Source organism: Salminus brasiliensis, chromosome 5, assembly GCF_030463535.1.
Source record: "Salminus brasiliensis chromosome 5, fSalBra1.hap2, whole genome shotgun sequence".
NCBI classification, from domain to species: domain Eukaryota; kingdom Metazoa; phylum Chordata; class Actinopteri; order Characiformes; family Bryconidae; genus Salminus; species Salminus brasiliensis.
This window is the reverse complement of record NC_132882.1, coordinates 12,999,308-13,015,991: the sequence shown is the minus strand read 5'-3', so window position 1 is coordinate 13,015,991 and position 16,684 is coordinate 12,999,308. Positions and strand designations below refer to the sequence as shown.

The following is a 16,684-nucleotide window of genomic DNA, read 5'->3' as shown; positions in this document are numbered from 1 at the left end:
GTCAGGATGCTGGATGATCACCTCACCTCATCCCAAAAGTATTGGATGGAGCACCATCCATCATTCCAGAGAACACAGCTCCACAGCTCAAGACTGGGGGGGCTTTATACCCCTCTAATCCACGATTTGCATTAGGCATGGTGCCAATAGTTTAATAGGTTAATCTGCTCCAGAGAGTCCTATTCTATTGACAATACTTCTCTACAGGGCCTAGACAAGCTTTATATGTGTGCATATTTGCACATCTGTATCAGCAATGGGTGCAACTCAATCATTTGAAGGGGTGTCCACAAACATTTAGACATATCGTGTTGATCCATTAGGTTCCATTTCATGCACTAATAGGTTTTGGTAAAAGATATAATGTCATGTAGTTCTTTACATGTGCATGAATTCAGAAGTTCAGATAGGAAGCCAATGCTTTTTTGGCACTGTAAAGTACTTTAATACTATTTATATTTATACGCTACAATGATTTCCCCAACATTATGATCCTGCTTCCCCCAGATCATCAAGTCACAATGTTAAAAATTTCACTACTAAAACAGAAACTCATTCACTTATAAGGCAGCTCTGTATTTCTTATAGCCGACCATTTTACTCTGCTTTGTTGTGACTTCTCACAGGAAGATGACTGTCCACAAAGTTCTTGCAGTCGCCTCTGGTCAAACAATTTAACCGACCTACAGTGGCTGGTTCACAGCTAGCTCCAGACCCAGCCTAAAATCATTGTGACATACCTGGAGTTCGGGGGCGTTCCTGCCGATCTGATTGACATTTGGTAGAGAGCCGCCATAGTACGGGCCCTGTGTTCTAGCCAGTCGAACCTTCTGAGCCTGAATCTGCAGAAGAGGAAAAAACACTTGTGTTACAGAAGCAGTGCTGGACGATTTATATCAGATACATACGCCAGTATAACAGCTGCAGCCAGGGTCCTAAAACTAGAAAATGTGACCATGTCAGTCCAGTTCTATCAGCACGTCATTGGCTCCCAGTTAAATTGCGTATTGATTACAAAATTCTTCTATTAACATACAAAGCCCTACATGGCCTCGCTCCTGAATACCTGCGAGATCTTATTTCATATTATGAACCATCAAGAACACTTAGATCTCAGAGTGTTGGCTTCTAAGCAGTTCCCAAAATTCAGAAAATCTCAGCAGGGGGAAGAGCCTTTTCCTACAAAGCTCCCCAACTCTGGAATAACCTTCTTTAAATCTAGGCTGAAAACTCATCGGTTTAGTTTAGCTTTTGGTAATTTATGTTTCCCCTTAGACACAGGGAATTGTAGTATACTGAGATTCTGGAGCTGTTGTCTCACTGCTAGCACGCGATCACTCAGGTTTGTGGACGGTGGAGCAGATGGATGCTAGCGTTTCAGGGAGCTCCCGTGTCTGTGTTACCTTCTGGCTCTCTCCTTTTAATTAGGCTGTCAGACCTGCCTGAGTCGTCAGACACACTCTGATATGGTTCAACATTCTCTGCTCTCTATAAAATCCTCTCAGAACTAACTCTCTCTCTCTACTTTCTCAGAGTAAAAGGTCACCCAGCCCAACCTGCTAGAAGACTGCCCACTGAGGTCCCCCCCTACCTGCGTCAGACCAGTTGCCAGCTACCAGTCCGACCAGCTGTTTTTTTCCATTTTCCAAATACTGATCTTTCAAAATACATTTGAAAGAACACTTGAAAATGACAGCAAATCAATAAATATTATAAACAGAAGGAAGGCTCGCTCAGCTGTGTATCGCTCAATATTTCTAGCAGAACCTGAGCACTGGTCAGAACATATATGATTCATATTTTGCGAGTTTCTGCCTCTAAACTCAAATATTCATAAAATATGTAAAACTAACTCTGCCTGCCCAGTACACAGAGTATCAGAACACAGCAGAGCAAACAAATACTGTGAACAACACCTCGAGCTCCACAGTGCAGTTCTGCACAGGAATTCACAGACTCTCTCAGCTGCTGCTGTTTTAACTGTGGTTGATGCTCCCGCCACTCATCACTCTTGAAGCAACACTGGCCGGCACAGGTGTCTATTAGCTGGTGCAGCGGAGCTGGAGACCCAACACTTTCCATGAAGTGTCAGCTGCCCAGAGATGTTTGGAAAAAGGTGGTTGCTGGCTTCGCATGTACTGTAGGAGACGTGGGTTAAGTGTCGAGTGCATTGCTAAAGCTAGGGGGAGTTACGAACAGGTGGGTTAATTAGCAGAACAAAAAAAAAAAAGGAGAAAACAAAAACTAATCAAATAAAAATGTATTTTAGGGACTTTGTGAAATTACATACTGCAATTTATATTACATAATGAAATAAATATGTTACATAGATTGGGATATGACCACAGCAAGTTCTCCTGATGTATACATTTTCTTAGTCACTTTAGACCCTCCTACAGACATTAGACACCTACAGCTCTTACCATCATCCTAGACATTACTGACATTTCTGGGGGTTTTCTTTTCTTCTATTTCTGGAAAGCAACAAAATGGCACAAGGCTGTCTCAGACGCTTATTTGGTAAAGCTGGTTTCTAATGCAAGAGCAGAATGTTTAGGTGCTGCAGGACTACTACTCCTAAAATGTGTGAATTTTGTCATTTTACTGCATGTACAATCCTGTAGAAATGTGATTACATCGGCTAGACATAAAGATGAAAACCTTCAATCAGTTATCAGCATCGGCCCACAATCCCTATATTTGTGCATCCCTACCCAGTACGAGGCACAACTGAGGCACAACTGAGGCACAACTGAGGCACAACTGAACCCCACTAGACTATCCAAACATTTCCAACAAGCAATGTCTCAACTGATTAAATACTTGTTTGAATTCCTTTCTTCCTCTCATGTCTATTCTGAGCTCTACCTCGGTCCCTCCTTTTTGCCATTTCACTGTTTAGCAGCATCTCATTCACTTGTAACAATAGTGGCCTTCTTCCCGCCCTCCCCTTCAGGCTGTTTTTGTGTGATGTATTGTTTACACCATAATGAAGTTTCAGTGAACGCATACTTCACTTACAGGGGCAACACACCTGGCTCTGGTGTTTGAAGACTGGCTGCACCAGGTGTGTTAAGGTTAGGCACGGATGTCTACAGAGTGGAGCTGCAGAAACATATGTATAGAACTTCAGAGAGAGGCTCAGTACCTCTGAAAAGCTGAACACACTGAAACTGAAATCACTCTTTAAGTTAAATGGTTTGGATTTATACAGTCAGGTCCATATTCGGACAGTGACTATCATTTGTAATTTAGCCTTTGAATTTTTCTTCTTTCTTGTCAAATATTTCCCTTTTTCTCCCAGGTTGGTATTGCCAAATAACCCACCTGAACGCAACTCCCCCAAGCAATAACAAATCTCCCAACACTATGATGGGGGATAGGATAAGGACCAAACACGTCTCCGCCTCCTCTTTTGTGCAGCCGACGCACTTGGAGGAAAGCGCAGACTCCCCTGCTCCACCGCACCACCTGTGCCAGCCAATGTCGCTATGACAGTTAAGGGAGGAAAGAGAGCGCCATCTGGCCACCTGGAGAGAGCACGGCCAATTGTGCTCTCTCAGACTCCGGGCACTGATGGCATAGCAGGCATGGCATGGTTCCAGATTCGAACCCCCTCCCCCCCTCCCCGGGCCATAGTGGTAGCGCATTAAAAACCCCTGAGCCACTGAGAGCCTAATTCAAGAGGTTTAACATAAAAAACATAATAATCATTAGGGAATTACAGTGGTTTTAAATATAGTTCCTCTGTGTATCTAAACAAAAGCAAAGGAACATGCTTAAATGCAAAAGTCTGTGCATCTCTGTCCATACTGAAGCTTTAGTTGATCGTTAAAGCTACAAATACATGTGCTTGTAATTGTGATGCTCTGCATGTTGCACAGCAATGAGCAGGACCTTTAAATGACATACTCTTTTAGTCACAATTTATCAAACAGCTTTCCTAAACACTGCATTTTATGTGCATGTCATACGGCCCTAATCCGCATTTCATCGCCGTCATTCGAATAATGAACCATGAATGAACAACGGACCAATAGAAAGGCTCCAAAATGACATGGAATTAAATCGTTTTACACCCACTTCCATTGAAAGTTAAGAAGATTTTTTTTTTTCTCCTCTAAGGTAATCATTTTGGAGGAAATAATCACTCCCGATTATTAAAACAAAGTAAAATATTACACAAGAACTTCAAACCCAAATGGTTGAAAATATCAGTGTTCCTAACCAGAGTCAGAGACAGATCCCAGAGTCATATTTCATCCTGCAGACCATGTTCCAGACTGAGCTTACATTTATTCCCACTGCAGTCGTCTGCCGTCGTTCTGCAGCAGGCTGCAATGAGCACGATTGTACTAGTGCTGTTCCACCGCCTCACTGTTCTAGCCCACTCCGAATGTTACAAACAAGCTTTTGTTTCCACACGCCCAGACCGAGAGCAATTCACATTCCTCAGCTTTAGAAGGCTTAAATCATGAGCATAAGTGACAGTGACAATACTGTTTTGTGTAGGAGCCAAAGCGACACTGCATCAGTGTTTACTAATCAAGTGAAATGGGAATAAAACACAAGAGTGCTTTCCAATTGCAAGGCCGCATGAGATAGGCTGTGCTCAAGGACAGCACAGAGGGAGACAATGGTGTCTAATCAATTCTGCACATGGCATGCTCACTTCAGTGAGGCCCAGCTTCTTCTCGCTTTGAACTAACTACTATAAGTAGCTTCATTTCATTACCATCGCAGTTTCATTTGAACAGCTAGGATTGTCCAGCCACTGATTTAATGTACAGATTGCAGAGGGTGACCCCAAATTCACCAAATTATGAACGACATTAAAAAAAACAGAATAACAAAACACACAACACGTAACAGAGGTAACAGGTAATACCTGCAGCACTACTGAGGCACCACATTAGGTACAGGTGGCATAACGGTATTGATGGGTATCAGTATAGGGTGAACAGGAGCGGAAATATCTGGATCAGATATTGTATCTGACCTGACTCTGACCTAACTTTCTTAGCCTTTTCTTCCCGTGGACTAGAAGAGCGTTTGAGTAGCCCACTTTTACTCAGGTCTAGTGGAGTGCATCCATTAAAAACAGCTTATTTTAAAGGTTTGTAGACTGTAAAGAAAAAAAATTGATTGGTAGCGACTAATGCTCAGGATTTTCCAAAAGAAAAAAGAAAAGAAAAACAAATAAAATGAAAGAAAAATAAATACATAAAATAAATAATATAAATATGTAAATACTAACTGCGTATTGATAACTAACTAACTGATTGATTGCAATATTTTTTCTGCTGCATATTTTGCAATATAAAAAAATGAGTGATCAGTGATCCAACATGTCAGCATATTAATGATGCACTCAGCGAATTTAATGCTGGAGTGAAATAAATAATACTGGGTAGATTGTGGTAGATAAGTAACAGAAAATGAGAAATACACACTCTGCGATGTGACCATGGCGCATGCGAGGTGGGACCACCACGGATACGTTTATAAAATATAATAGTTGTTTTTTTTTTAGCTGACAGGGCAAGATGATGCAACCTGCATCAAAATATTGTATTAACACCCTCGGCCCAACACCACTAACCACATCCTCTACCACAAATAAACTCTCCCTCCCATTAAGAGCACTTTTACTCATACTGATTAAACGCTCAATGGGTTAATGATCTCATGATTCCTAATACCATTACATTTCATTTCATAACTTTCAAATCAAAAGTGTGAAATCTAAAATAATAAAAATATTCGATTTGAACTGACTGCATTTTTAATTGTATTTATCATGGCACATCAGAATAAATTCAGCAGTTCAGTACATGGAAGTGATGAACCTCAAACACTTTCACTTACAAATTCAATCCCATGTGCACTTCTTACAAAAAAGAAGGATCATCAAGGGTTCTTTAGTAAAGGCAATGGTCTATCTAGAACCAGGACAACTCAAACAACCATCTGAATTAAATGGTTCTTTGGTTACTGTGACGAGTATATAAATGAGGAATATAACCAGGCCTATGTATGTCATTTACACTGTCAAGAAACCAAACCTGGAATGCATTTAGGAACCAAAACAACAACTTTAAATAAAAGCACATACGTGACGTGTGTAAAAACATCCATTCAAACATTAAAAGCTCCCAGCAGCTCCCAGGATGTCTGTAGTCCGGGGTTTTGTGACGTTAGAGCAAATACACACAAAAGCCAAACCACACAGCATTACTGACCATATATAAAGCAAACACACAGTCACTCAATCTACTTCAGAAGTACAGTTTAAAAATGTGACAGCTGTTCAGCAACTCCATCTTCCTGAATGAATTATACGCTTACATATAAACTGAAGTTACAGCTGTTTTACTGCAGTTATACACTCCATTCATTGTTTTTCTATCTAGAAATATACCTAGAATTTTTTTTTTCAGTCAGATTCTATGAGATATCAACTTTGTTTCTCAAACCTTAAGGGAATCCCAGTTCCTATACAGCTTCTAAAATGTGCAACTCAACAGATATGCAAGAAAGTTCATCACCTTATATCAGCAGCTCCATACAACAGCTAGCTACAACTCTGACTAAGAATTATGAAGGTTCAGCCAGTGGAGATGGGTGCTGAAGCTGCTACCTCTTCACCTGCATCTAGTCTATATGCCACAACACAGCTTTCCTTTCCTGGGACAGAAAAATGAATCATCAGCGAACATCAATACTGATCTGAATGGGTTTCCATTAAAAGATTTTTTAAATTCTTTTAATTCTCCAAGTACTTCACTTAAGATAGGCATCTAAAATTACCACACTCAAACTGCTTAAAGTCAGAGGAAGCACATAGTGAACTAAAACTCTCTTTATTTTTTACAGTGCAAATGTGTTTAAAACAGACTTCAATTTCTGAATTGTAAATTTGTAAGACCACTTCCAGCTTTGGGATTGCAATACAGCACTACATTAGCTCCTTGTTCTTATGTTAACAATATCACACATCATATATATATACATACATACATACACATACATACACACACCATGTCTTTCTCTTCTTTACACTTTATATTCAAGCTGTCCAGCAATATTTGCAGCTAGATTTGCTACCCAAACAGAATCTATTATTTAGTTCAGTTATTGGGTCTACTCCTAATACTGTGATCCCTAAACTCCAAAGTTAACTTACTCGATTTCTCTCTACACTATTAGACAACAGGCAACCACTTTGGCTAGCTCCCAGTGTGAAAAACAAGACTGTTAAATCAGTAGCAATTGCAGGCAGAAAAGAGGCCACAGGATTAAACTAAGTCAACAACACTTAACAGAATACCTGACTTTCTCTGCTGTCCAACAGAAAATACCATGTCCAGAGTCACTCTGCCGGCTGTGGGTCTACTTGAAGGAACTCAACAAAACCTTAACTTGTTCTAATGGTAACATTTAGCTCTCTGGGAAGCTAAGAGGAATGAAGATGTACTTTGTATTTCAAACATACTTAAAAATGTAATTGTACAGTAGTCCCCAACGCTGACCCAGGAGGGCAACTGGCCAGCACCCTTTAGTGCTTTCTCTGCTCCCAGCACACCTGAGCCATCTAATTAACTCATTTACGAGCCCTTACTGAGTTGAGGGTGTGTGAAAGCAGGGAAAACAAAAAGTGGGCAGGATAGTGGGCCTCCAGGGTTGGAGACCACTGCTGTATTGCAAATACACATGAAATGTGGAAACTGTCCTAAAATAAAATACATAATAATAATAATAATAATAATAATAATAGCAGAACAATCAGTGTTATCAGACAATTTAATAATAATGATGATGATGATGATGATGATGATTTTCCTTCTGTAAATCATTTTGTCCATTTTTGTCTAAGCATGTACATGCAGTGCTGGTAATTCATGTTGGTACCAGAACACCAATCAGCCATAACTTTATGTTATGTTTGTGAAGATCACTGACGATCTGGTTACATCGGCACCTGTCAATGTTGTGGGGTGTGTAGTGCAGTGGTTGGTACCTACCAAAATTTGACCAAGGAAGGACAACCGGTAAACTGGTGACTGGGTCATGTGTACCCAGGGCTCAGTGATGTGGATGGCCGTGGAGGCCCCACCTCCCAAATTACAGGACTTAATGGGTCTGCTGCTAGTGTCTTGATGCCAGATACCACAGGACACTTTCAGAGGTCTTGTGGAGTCTGTGCCTTGACTGATCAGTACTGGTTTGGTGGCACGAGGAGAACATACACAAGATTGGGCTAGATTGGTTTTAGTGTTATGGCTGATCAGTGTATGTATTGGCAATAACATCGGCCTCTGCTTCCACGGTGGTGCATCTCAAATTATCAAATAAGAAAAAATGTGGAGATGCACAGCCATACTAATGGTACTTGGTTAAATCATGCATTAACACGCTAAAACACATGTTTGTAGAAAATGAATAGTCTAGCTTCGTTATCTTGAAATCTAAACTGACTGACAGACTAAAAGAAGGGCAGTGACTTTCAGCAGCCACACAGAGACGTCTCAACATGCTCACACAGAGAGAATGATGGTTCTCAGTCTGGTGTACAGTCAATCATACGCTCTCCACAAGTCAAAATCTGGTAACTACAATGCTCATGTTAACTGCTGTAAGCAGCCAGACTCCACTCCTAAATGACCATTTATCACTTACTGTCTGCTCCAGGCATGCCGCTGCTTTTAGCCTGATTGGACACACCGACAGAAAAACACCACAATACGCTTCAGCAGCAAGACTGTTCAAACAGACAAAGAGAAAGGAGATCCTCAAATGATCAGCTATGATAATAGGACATCTGCAAGGAAGGGGGGTGGGGGGTGATTACATTAATAGACATCCGAGGCCAGCACTTATTAAGCTCATTAAACGATAACTACCACATGAGGAGTGACCTGCCTGAAACTCTGGCCATCATTAGACTTGATATCAATATATTTTAAAGCTCAGCATCAACATGAAGGTGTTCGTCTACAGAAGCAGATGGAATTACTAATTCATTCATTAATTGTTTCTTCCAAAATCACATGTTTTTAAAAAAGAATTTGTTTGTTAGTAACTCTGTCTTCTGTCCAGTAAAGGCTTTCTACTAGATTCTGAAGCACTGCTGCAAGGCTTTGATTGCAATTGACAAGAAGAGCTTTTGTTGAGCTCACGATGTTGGATGATCACCGTCCCACCTCAATCCCAACTCATCTCTAAAGTACTGGATGATGCACCATCATTCTAGAGAACACTGGGGGGACTTTCTACCTCTCTAGCCCACGACTGCCATTAGGCAAGGTGCCAATAGTCTATTCATTAATAATGTATTCATTAGAAGGGGTGTCCACAAACATTTGTATATAAAGGTAAAGGTGCACGTATTTGTCACTGTACAGTGTGGACTGTACAGCGAAATGTGTCCTCCGCATTTAACCCATCTGGTAGTGAACACACACTCACACACACACATGTGTTAGGGGCAGTGAGTACACACACACCCAGAGCGGTGGGCAGCCAACTCCAGCGCCCGGGGAGCAGAGAGGGTAAAGGGCTTTGCTCAAGGGCCCAACAGTGGCAGCTTGCCGAGCCCGGGAATCGAACCCACAACCCTGTTATCGATCTCCCGGCGCTCTAACCGCTGAGCCACCACTGCCCCAATATATAGTGTACAACAGCAAAGGAGAGCGAGTGATTGACCGGAAGTGTCGATGTTGTTCGTCAGTTGTCAGGCATGTGTGAAGAAACACACTGAAACACACATGGGGGGGGGGGGGGGGGGGGACTATCCTACACTAGGTGATACCAACTGTACCCTGCACAACTATTAACTAAGAAACCTAGCCTTCTGCATAAATCATGGTGTGAACCAAACCGTGACTTCTGTGTACAGTTACAGCTCTAGTCCTCAGTGTGCCCGGACGAGATCACACTGTACTTCCCCACTAAAAAGCACAACAACACATACACTGTTTTAGTTCCGGGGATCTGCTCTGAACACGGTTCCTCACCTGTTCCAACCAGCTTATTATACTTGTATAACTGTACGCTGTCAAATGTTGGAAGAAGCCGTTTGAAATGGCTTCAACGGTGTCCTCCTCTAACCTGCTGGTCAGAATTTAGCAGACCCTAGGTAAGTGTAACTGGATACAGAAACCATCTCCATTTACACACACTTACACAAAGACGCAGACACATCACTCTCGTCCAGTCCACTATGAGTTGAAATAAGAATTTTTATGAAATACCTGAAAGAGCGAGCAAGAGCGAGAGAGAGAGAGAGAAGGGGAGACAAACAAGACTACAGCTACCATACCAATACTCTTCCCGCAATACCATGCAAATCTAATGACTTCCGGGGGCACGGGCACTTGTGAAATTGCCCCATTTACCCTAATAGCACATACAGTGTATTCTTTGTGTGACTGCGTGCACCAAAACCTCGACTCCGTAACATGACTGTTCTGAGCGAATACACCCACCATTACAGCCCCAAGTTATCCATAATACTGATCGTAACACTGGATGGATTTATACCCGACCTGTCATAAGACCCAGTAAACACCCCCATACCTCCAGAGGTGAGGAGGTTGATGAAACGATGACTTTATATAAAAATAAAAAAAAACTTGAGTAGAAACCCAAACATATACCAGGTCAAAACACCACACAGGTACTGAATAACTTATACAACAGCATCTATTATTAAAAGACCTGAACTCATGCAAATGTCTAAGATGTCTCAAATAAAATTATATGATAATGAACCTAAGAAACTCAGTTACTAAACATTAAATGATCAATGTTATTAATAATGTACCACTGATGACCACATTCTTTCCACAAAAATATACATTTGAGGAGCAAAAACATTATCATTTGAAAATACTGAGAGGTGTACACAGGTTTCCAAGAAGAACTTGGTTACTCTTCTGAGCCCATCATGATCATCAGTACTGAGAGAACAGTGATCAACTGCAGTTCCACTACAGACAACATAACTGGTCCTGTTTACATGGAGGCTTTACTCCGAGTCTCTTAATACTGAGTACCAGCGTATACCGATCCCATCCGATCTCTGTGTTTGGACAAATAGTACAGCCACACAGTTTAGATAAGAGGAGCTCCCATTTATTTTTAGTATCAGTTTCTCTAATGAGACCTTCTGGACTGATTGATTTAGTTTAGTCAAGACTTTGTTTTTTTAATTACTGTTTTATAGTGTTTAATATCTTATAATCCAGTCTGACCTTCCTCCCTGACCAATCAGCTCCCAGCTCCTTTAAAACACTGCTGTCAAATCACTGTGTGTGTGTGTAGGGGTACACACTCTGGACTGATATCGGTTGTTGTTGGTCTACTGGTGTGCAATAACTGGTTTAGGGTGTGAATGTGCTGTGGATTGAGTTTCTATAGCATTTGTGTATTAGCATTAGCGTTAGCCTCCACTTACTCTGAATGCGCTGGTTTCAAAACAAAGAACAGATATAATGTTATGTTTGCATCCACTGAAGAAGAAAAAAAAAGACACCAGATAGCGCTCTGAACACTGCAGTTAAAACAACGAATCGGAACTGGACTGGGATCAAAATAGGCGATACCTAACTCATTAAAATATGCCTGGATCAGATCCCCACATCCCTACATGAGACATATCAATGTAACAACTAGGCCTGCACCGGCCCGATACTAGGATCGGATATTGGTCCCGATACTAACAAAATTAGCTAGATTGTGTATCGATCGCACACCGCCGGTATTCTATGCTTCTTAACTCAGGATCAGAGGAACATACAGACATCATACACAGATACACAGAACAGCAAACAGCATGACTCCCACTATCTTACCCCCTGTCTAACCAGCATGGTGCCCTCGATCTGTCATCAACTATCAGTGAGTTATCCAGCTGGTCTTCCATATAAGGAGAACCGAGAAAGGAGGAGCTGCTAGCTCCTCTTCAGTCTCAAAGACTTTGAATTTCAGAATAAAAGTCCTAGAGAGTCTCGACAGAACTGTATTTAAGTGACCAACGTTCATTTGTTAAATTAGTAAAGTAATGACTCTGTCAATCCTGATGCCGCAAGTCTCTCCCAGATGGTCAGCAATGGTATGAGATCGGTACCGGCCAATACTCAAAGTTATGTATCGGTATCTGTATCTGTATCGTAACAGAAAAAGATGGATCGGTGCATCCCTAGTAACAACGCACGACCTGGTTAGTGTGGTGCAGTGGGTAACACCACCACCTCCTTCCCCAGACAGCGGTACAGTTGAGTCCCTAACCAGACAAGAACACCCCGCTAAACATGATGTTGGTCTCTCTGGAGAAGTGCGTCAGCCAAACAAACGGCACAAATGTGAACGTAAAAATGTCAAATCTTGGTGACTAAGTATCACGATATCATTTGTCATATCGATCACCCATACCAGTTACTCCACAACACCTCCAACTGTATACAACTATACCAGAACAAACCAACAACTGTAAAACCCTCATTAGGGGAAAACATGTTCCTCAAAAGCTGAATGATGAAATGACGGTAAATCAATCCTCGCCGATGGTATGGCAAATGGTAGCCAGACTGTTCAATCTCCACCTAAGATTTAATAAAAGTATTGTATAATGTATTTTTAACTTGCCCTGCTGTGGACATTGAGCACACTGGTGTTGACAGCATGCCAGCAAGTCTTGCAAGCAAACCAGTGAAGCTCAGGTTAAACTACACCTCTTTAAACGGTCACTGAAGGGCTGTAAAGTCATTACTTTGAGAGGCTGCTGTTTTGTCGTTTATTTAAACGAATGAGTTTCCATAAAACAGCGTGTAAACACACTGAACAGGGCTTGTAGGTCAGATTTGCTTAGCTATCTTTTCCGGTGAGTGGTCGGCGGAGAAGCCAGCCAAGTGTCGTTTAGCGCAGCTCGCCTAAACCCCGAGTCTAGCCCTAATTATCCCCCAAGCAGGACTGAGCAAACCCCGCCGTTTAGCTCAGAGAGCCATAAGCAAACCCGCCTAGTCGCCTCATGTGATAAATACCTGCCTAAATAAAGACAAACCAGGCTGAAAGTGGTGTTTGCCACCTTCACTGGGGTCTGACCAGTAGTGGCGAATCCAGGTCCAGAAAGTACGAATCCACGCCAGGAAGTTGTTCAACCCGCCTGAACGGCAGCGCTGCAGCGCTGCAGCGCATCCAACGACGCAGCGGGGACGAAAGCCTGGGGCGGATTCCTGCCCTCCGGACCTGGATTCGCCACCGCCGCTTCTGACAACTTCGTAGCGACGCAGCTTGCTAGCAAACCTACGCTAGCCAACACTGGAGCTTATCGTTAGCTTCCTGCTTCTGAACCGTAGCGAATTTGTGCGGTATTTTCAAGCAGGTCGTACTGGCCATACATTGCTGGTCTTTTCTTCCTAACGAGCCGTATATGCAACACTGCCCGCTGTGGCCTGTAAGCTAAAAACACTGACAGGAACCTTTAGCCACTTAGCATAGCGCTAACTAGCTTAGCCAGCTAGCTAGCTAGCCCAGTGTAACACAGCAGTCTTATTAGCTGCGGGCTAACCCACCTACTGAGCTCCAGAATAGCTGTGTCTCACTTTAAGTTAGAGTTGGACCTCCACTTCTGCTGTTACTGCTAACACACCGTTCAAACTACCGCGCTTAGATATGTGTAATCTGATGAAACAGCGGTTAAAATATCAGCTGAAGTGAGTCCTGTTTTTATTTACTCCGGTTCAGTCTCACAGCCCAGCGAATGACAGGCCTCTCCTACGAGACTCATCCCCGTTTCCCTCCTGACTTACCCGAGTCGAGGTAATGTCCATCATAACCTCCTGGAAAGCGGCGGTCTCCTCGGCCTGACGCTGGGTGTGCAGGGCTATTTTCTCGCTAAACTTACGGGGGTTGGAGGCCCCTGATCCAGGACCGGCACTGGGTCCTGGTCCGGGTCCGCAACCTCCTGCACCCGCGGCGGACATCTTCTACAACCCAATGACTTCAACATACAAGCCGTCCCGAAATGATCTGACTAGCAGAGGGAGGGCCGAGAGGGAGTGGAAAACTAGTGAGAGCCATCTAGGGGCGTGTTCAACCCTGATTCACCCGAAGGATGCTCAGAATACACACTTCATCTGTTGCCTAGTTAGGGAGCACCGCGGGCAAAGTGCACTACTACTACTACTGTACTACTACTGTACTACTGTACTACTACTACTACTGTACTACTACTACTACTACTGTACTACTACTACTACTACTACTGTACTACTACTACTACTACTGTACTACTACTGTACTACTGTACTACTACTACTACTACTACTGTACTACTACTACTACTACTACTGTACTACTACTACTACTACTGTACTACTACTGTACTACTGTACTACTACTACTACTACTACTGTACTACTACTACTACTGTACTACTACTGTACTACTACTACTACTACTGTACTACTACTACTGCTACTGTACTACTACTGTACTACTACTACTGTACTACTACTGTACTACTACTACTACTGTACTACTACTGTACTACTACTGTACTACTACTACTACTACTACTGTACTACTACTGTACTACTACTGTACTACTACTACTACTACTACTGTACTACTACTGTACTACTACTACTGTACTACTACTACTACTACTACTACTGTACTACTACTGTACTACTACTACTGTACTACTACTACTACTACTACTACTGTACTACTACTGTACTACTGTACTACTACTGTACTACTACTACTACTACTACTGTACTACTACTGTACTACTACTACTGTACTACTACTGTACTACTACTACTGTACTACTACTACTACTACTACTACTGTACTACTACTACTACTGTACTACTACTGTACTACTACTACTGTACTACTACTACTACTACTACTACTACTGTACTACTACTGTACTACTACTACTGTACTACTACTACTGTACTACTACTACTACTACTACTGTACTACTACTACTACTACTGTACTACTACTGTACTACTACTACTGTACTACTACTACTACTACTACTACTGTACTACTACACCTGACCATGAGGCTTTGCTCTAAGGCCAAACGCTACTGGGCCCACATGTATCAATGTAGAAAAATAATAATAATAAAAAATAAACGTTCCCTCAATTTAATAAATAATTAATAAATAAATGAAATAAATAGTTTTGAGGCATTTAACAGACACTCTTATCCAGAGCGACTTAAAAAAAAGCGCATCTCTGTTTACTATTAAAAATATAGCTAGCTTTAGCTAGTTTGCATGTAGATTAGCTGGTCTACAAGCATGCTGAATCTGACCAAGCTGGACAACCACTAGGACCAAGCTTGCCTATGCTGGTTGACCAGAAAGACCAAGCAGATTGACCAGCATGACCAGTGTGACCAAGCTTGTTAAGCAGCGTGGCCAAAGAAAGTGTGAATTGGCCCAATAGTCTGACTATGGTGTGATAGTGTAAGACATTATAAACTGTTCCACATATAGAACCTTTTGTCTGTAAATGTATGTTTGGGGAAAAAAAGCGGCATAGTTTCATGAAAAGAACACTTCTCCAACTGTTAATGCCTGTGATGCAGCCAGTGGCAAATGAACTTTACACTGGATTTAATTAAATACCGGGAAAAAAATAGCTAACATACTGTGTGTAAAAAACAAAACAAAACGGAGGATGAGAAGAGGATGGCTTCTACAGCAAATGATGATCCTAAACACATCAATTCACAATAGACTCCCTTAACAGGCATAAGCTGAAGGTTTTGCTATAGCCCCTGCAGTCCTCCGAACATCAGACTTCAACAAAGCAGTGCATGACTGAAGATGACCCAATAATCTCACAGAATTAGAGGCTTCTTGCAAGAAAGAATGGGCGAAAATCCCTCAAAGAAAAGCCCTTAGTGACACTGCCAAAGGGGATGTCACTAAGTACTAGCCATGCAGGATGCCTCACCTTTTGCTTTGTGCCCTTTTGCAAATTGGGCCCATTTTGAAATATTAGTATTAGTATTAGGTTATCATTATTTATAAATGAAAGAAATTTTTAATCTTAAAATTCATTTTTTGGAAATTAGTTCATATTAACAATATAAACAAGCCTAAAACAGCAATAAGTGAAGCCTGGCTACATGAAGTAACAGCATGATCAGGATAAAATGTGCTGTTTCCTTCAAGGTAAAGGTATTTTCAATATGTCATACACGAAATGTATTAAACAATAATTCAGTTCAAAATGATATCAGTTGATATTCGGTTGTGTGCAATAAACTGTAAACACTGGCAAATAACTGTGCCAATCCAAACAGACTCAGTCATACACCTGCACCACAGCTGCCTGAAACTAAGCCTTACGGAGACGGTGCTGTTGCACTTTCTACACAGAACACAGATATATATGCGTTTGCTGACACTGTCTGAAGGCTTTGGGATGGTAATGTGCGGTGTGGGGTTGTTTGCTCTCCTCTCTGCACATCTCCACATTCCTTTCCAATCATAAAAAGACAGACTAAATGATTTGTCTCAATTAATCACACATCTGAGCGGAAGAAAAGCTTTAAACAAGGATTACTTCATGGCCACATGTGAAAAGCAGCTGTTTAATGAAGATGCTCCACAAAAGTGTATGCACAAGTGAGCTGTTATTTGCAGTTC

General features: G+C 41.8%; 1 protein-coding gene across 3 annotated transcripts in view; it reads right to left on the bottom strand.

Moving 5' to 3' along the window:
• The window catches only part of LOC140555997 (CREB-regulated transcription coactivator 2), a 36,027-nt gene extending 21,951 nt beyond the window's left edge, over window positions 1–14,076 (bottom strand). Inside the window, exons 1-2 of one of the 3 annotated variants that reach the window (XM_072679424.1) lie at window positions 13,907–14,076; window positions 741–842 (exon numbers count right to left, since the gene is read on the bottom strand). In XM_072679424.1, coding sequence (XP_072535525.1) covers window positions 741–842; window positions 13,907–14,011 — 207 coding nt within the window. In that variant the 5' untranslated portion in view covers window positions 14,012–14,076. Of the gene's footprint in view, window positions 1–740; window positions 843–13,811 lie in introns of all 3 variants that reach the window. The other 2 variants (XM_072679425.1, XM_072679423.1) reach the window with 2 other exon arrangements.
• Window positions 14,077–16,684: the final 2,608 nt, after the last annotated feature.